A 4,810-nucleotide genomic window follows, 5' to 3' on the forward strand; every position below is an offset into this window, starting at 1 on the left:
TTTAAACATAAGTTATTCGGTATGAAGAGAAGAGGAATAAGCTGAGATTTAGTGAGAGACAGAAAGTGGTACAATTTGAGTAATGATAAGTTACAAAGAAAGTACTGTACAATGGTTAGAAGGATCACCATAAATTAATCTGGCTACAACCTTGTGATCATGCCTAATGAAATGCTGACAACTAGCTGGGAACAAACATTATCATTGCGACCTTACACTTTGTAGGTGCACAGTGCGTACCAAGGGAGGGAATGACTGGTCAGTTCGTCCAAACACACCTGACCCCTTTCGCCCCCTTCGAAGATGAAAACGGTATATGCACACATCGTAACCCGCGTTCTGCAATGCAGGAAGGGAAAAATATAGTATAAGCAACCTTTGTTTCGGACGTGTACTTCGGACGATCTACTTAGGAATCGAGAACTTCAGCAACAGCAGGACAAAGATTATTATCAGACTCACTAAATACACGCGACATGGCAACTTTGAGGCAACTCGCTTTGCAAGTCCCCAAGCTTTCCCTTAGAGTATAACTACGTCATTATTGGGGGACCTCATCTACAACCTCACAACACCATCGGACGCTTACGTTTTTTTTGTGGTCTGATGTCCCTGGAAAATCCGAGCTACCTTCGTTGCCCACAGTTAAGCGAAACGGAAACCCTCATATTCAAAAATATCCAAACCCATTCGCATTGATCGCGTGCCTAATGTCTACACCTACTTATTGATTACTTTTTTGAATCCAGGTCGTGCAGCCCTGTTGCAGTACCTGGAAATTGTGACCATTTTGCCCGTCCGATGTTTTGGGCCACAGTCGAACTCGCACCACATTGCCTTCTTGCCGAACGTTCTGACACCTCATGTTTCGGGTCCCCAATATAGATTCAGCTCTCTTGCTGCCTCGTTTGAATAGGAGCAGTAAACCATCACGCGTCTCCAGTCTTAATTTGACACGATTCCTTGTTCAATCAAGACCTCAACTGTCCACGAACCGGAGTACGGCGTTGCGGTGCGGGTGCCGCGACTGCCATACCCAGTCTGCCGGCTTGCTCGTAGTTTAGCATATCCCTAATATTTCTAGACGGACCAGATCCTATTACACTGTCCGCATGTTCTGCCCATAAACCCGCTATTTCTTTCAACGGCACTACAGAGAGATCAACCTACCGCTAAAGATAGAGCCCTGCCGTGCGCCCTGTGTAGCGCGTGGTGGCCCCCGTGAAAAAATGCAGAAAAACAAATTATTATCTGTGACAATATCATTGAACGTCTGCTGCAGCGATGGAAAGTTTCTCCTCCACAGCTCACGAGTAGCTATTCTATTTCGAGTTTGCGTGTAGTCAATTTTCATGTAATGTAAAGATAATTTCTAAATCCTATGCAGAAGGAAAGATGAGAAGAAGCCGCCTTTCCACCAAATTTCACGCTGCACTCACGGACACACCATGCGAAGCCGGTTGCAGCCAATAATATACTAACTGCACCCGTTATGGGTTTTCAGTACGTTTAAGCAACTTCCAGTAAAACTGCGACCGCATAAGAAGACCAAAAGGGTTTGAATAAGCACCAAGAGATACCAGAGCTTTATGTCGAAGTTCCACCCAAGTGATCTATGGTTTCAGAGGTTTTTCCGGCATCAAAGGCTTGGCTTCACGAGCGACCAATATAAAACCTTCGTTTCCATGTGCAGCCTTCAGCTTCCTTTATTCAAATACATGGATGTATCCGCTAAATCACCTTGAGCAAAGCCCTTCACTGACGCTGATTCATTCACGGATTCACGGATTGATACAGAGGATCGAGGCTTTCGCCCAATCTCAACGGGTCGCTTTTGTTCTTGTCGGTCAGTGGCTGTCGTTCACCTGAAAGGCACAAGTGAAAAAGAGGTGTAGCGCTGCTCCTCATGTTCTTAGCGCACAACAGTATGCCTGCCATCCCAAGTATTGGCATAAATAAATGTCTAATAGTGCTTTAAACTGGGTTCTAGAAAGAGCGTGGACAACCGTCCGAGGAAGGTCATTCCCAGCAGCTGCCACCTGAAATGGGGAAAATTTTGTCTAATGTATATGAGCGCTCTGAGCTTGGAAATCTCCTTACTATGTCCCCGCCGTGTGTTTGCTGGATCAACGGTAAAAAAGCTGTTTGCCAAGGTTTGTTCAAACAGGGCATAAGTGAGAATTAGGTTCCCTCCGAGGTGACGGTACTCTAGGGGAAAGAGGCATCGCGGACGTGTTTCGTAGTCCACGGATTTGAGGCCGGCAACAATTCTCATAGCGTATCGCTGGACACGCTCTATGAGGGTGAAATGGTTCGTGTGTCCTGAGTGGACAACTTGGTTGACTCATTCCAGGAGCGGTCTGACGTAGGTCTCATAGAGTATTTGAAAGTCCATGCGAGTGATACGGTAGAAGGTGCTTCGGATCATCCGTAGAATGGCCAATGCCTTTTGGGCCGATATCCCACGGTGCCGTGAGAAAGACAATTTTGATGAGACCCGGATGATCAAATCCTTTTGGGCATCTATCCTCATGATGTTTTCTGGTCCTTTCTCACCATGCATACCAAAGGTATTCGCTGAGTCTCTTCCAAACGACATATGGAGGCACTTTTCGTAATTCAGAGGAAGGTGCCAGTCCAACGACCACTGCTTGGCAGCGTCTACATCCATTTGGAGGGTACTGACATTGGTACTCCAGGATTTCAAGTCGTCCGCAGACAGTAGAAATGGACGTGCAAGAACATCTGGGAGGTCGTTGACGTAGATCACAAACGGCAATTGTCCCAGGGTGGAGCCCTTAGGAACTCCAATGGAGACCGGCGCTGGAGAAGAGTAGGTCGAGCCCTATTTTTAATCGGAATGATCTGTCAGATAGGAACGCCTTGATCCAGCGAAAGATTTTCCCTTGAATTCCGTAAGGCTCGAGTTTGTAGAGCAGCAGGGCGTGTGGGATTCTATCAAATGCTTTTGGGGAGTCAAAAAATATGGCATCCGATATGAGCAGTAGAAATGGACGTGCAAGAACATCTGGGAGGTCGTTGACGTAGATCACAAACGGCAATTGTCCCAGGGTGGAGCCCTTAGGAACTCCAATGGAGACCGGCGCTGGAGAAGAGTAGGTCGAGCCCTATTTTTAATCGGAATGATCTGTCAGATAGGAACGCCTTGATCCAGCGAAAGATTTTCCCTTGAATTCCGTAAGGCTCGAGTTTGTAGAGCAGCAGGGCGTGTGGGATTCTATCAAATGCTTTTGGGGAGTCAAAAAATATGGCATCCGATATGAGCCTTTCGTCCTTGGCTTGGGTCAAGCTGTCCATAAACACGAGCGTGTTTGTCATGCCAGAGCGGTGTGGGAGAAATCCGTGTGGAGCTCGAGATATGAGGTTGCTGCAAGTAAGGCGACCTAGGATAGCTCGATTCAGAATGCGTTCCCTCGCCTTGCACGGCACGCAAGTGAGGCTTATAGGCCTGCAGCTGCCAGGCGATAGTCGCTCACCAGTTCTGCCGATCTGCGTGATAATCGCTTATTTCCAAGCAGAGGGCAGGCGGCCTTTCCAAACGACTGACGAAACACCAGGTGTAAACGATTCGCCAGTGTGGGCGACGTTTCTTTCTGGATGCTTGTATGGACCCCGTCGGGCATCAACGCGCAGAATGGGCTGAGTTGTCGAATGTCCTCCACCGTGAGGACCAAGTCGATCGGAGGTTGTTCGTTGTTCTGCCTTGATAAGAGTGGACGTGACGAGGACGCTGGGGCTAAGTATAGGCAGGCATAGGGCTCTCTATAAACCTCAGATACCACTGTTGGGTCACTCGTGAGTTCTCCGTTCCAGTCCCCCAAATTGAACGCGGATGGCTAGTTTCTGCGACGATGTCTCACATACTTAAACAATGCGTTTTGTGTTTTTTTGAGCGAGGTCCAGGATGGTGGCTTGTTTTCGTATGTTCCATTGGCGGATTTCTGATTCACAGCGGTTCTGCATTTTGCGAAATGCCAGCCCATCTTCTGTATCCCCTGTAGTCATCTTTTTGAAGAGTTGAGATCTTTTTTCCAGAAGTCGCCTGCAGCCTGCGGTTCTTCCGACTGCGTGCTGGTTTCTTTGGAACGAACATCGCGTCAGCCTTGTGAACTTTCTGGACAATGGTCCTATATAGTTCTTCCACTGGAGCTGCTCCCAGTGTGACTTGTTCAAGAGGGATGTGCATTCCTGAGGAGTTTGCACGGCAGAAGTCTCGAAACCACTTTTGAGGTTCGGGATTCCTGGCCCAATAGCAGATGAAACCAAAGGTCAGTACACAGTGGTCGCCATGTCCCAATGGAGCGTTAAACGTTACCTGTTCAACTAAGTGTCTTTCGTTCGTGATGACCAAATCCAGGAGGGATGGTAGTTGGCCTGCGCGGTATCCAGTGGGTGCAGCGACATGTTGAGTCCAAGCGCTCTGTTGAACGAATTCAATCGGCGCCGCCGCAAAAAGTCCGCTTGATTCGACGCGCTGGAGCTCCATTCAGGAGGCCTTCGGAGCGTTGTAGTCACCTACCAGCAGCAGATGAGTTGTAATGTTTGGCCAACCACCACTTTGGCACAATCCGGTGTGGTGGTCTAGCTATCCGAAAATCTATTTACCAGGAGTAATAATTATAATAATAATATTTATTCCCAACTAATGGATAGCATACCGTCAGGCATGATCTTAATATTACACTCAGAACGAGAGCATGACTGGTTGGGATTGCGATCAACTGGAATTTCCTAGAAGAGGGACAGTGACATAAACGGTGGTCATTAACGAAGTAGACTTCATCACAAC

General features: G+C 47.7%; 1 protein-coding gene across 1 annotated transcript in view; it reads right to left on the minus strand.

Moving 5' to 3' along the window:
- Positions 1–4,533: 4,533 nt before the first annotated feature.
- Positions 4,534–4,810, minus strand: part of T265_15592 (hypothetical protein) — a gene marked incomplete at both ends in the record, with an annotated part of 100,930 nt that continues 100,653 nt past the window's right edge. Inside the window, one exon of the mRNA XM_009178693.1 lies at positions 4,534–4,618. Coding sequence (XP_009176957.1) covers positions 4,536–4,618 — 83 coding nt within the window. The remainder of the gene's footprint in view (positions 4,619–4,810) is intronic.

The sequence above is a fragment of the Opisthorchis viverrini genome, assembly GCF_000715545.1.
Source record: "Opisthorchis viverrini unplaced genomic scaffold opera_v5_625, whole genome shotgun sequence".
NCBI lineage: Eukaryota > Metazoa > Platyhelminthes > Trematoda > Opisthorchiida > Opisthorchiidae > Opisthorchis > Opisthorchis viverrini.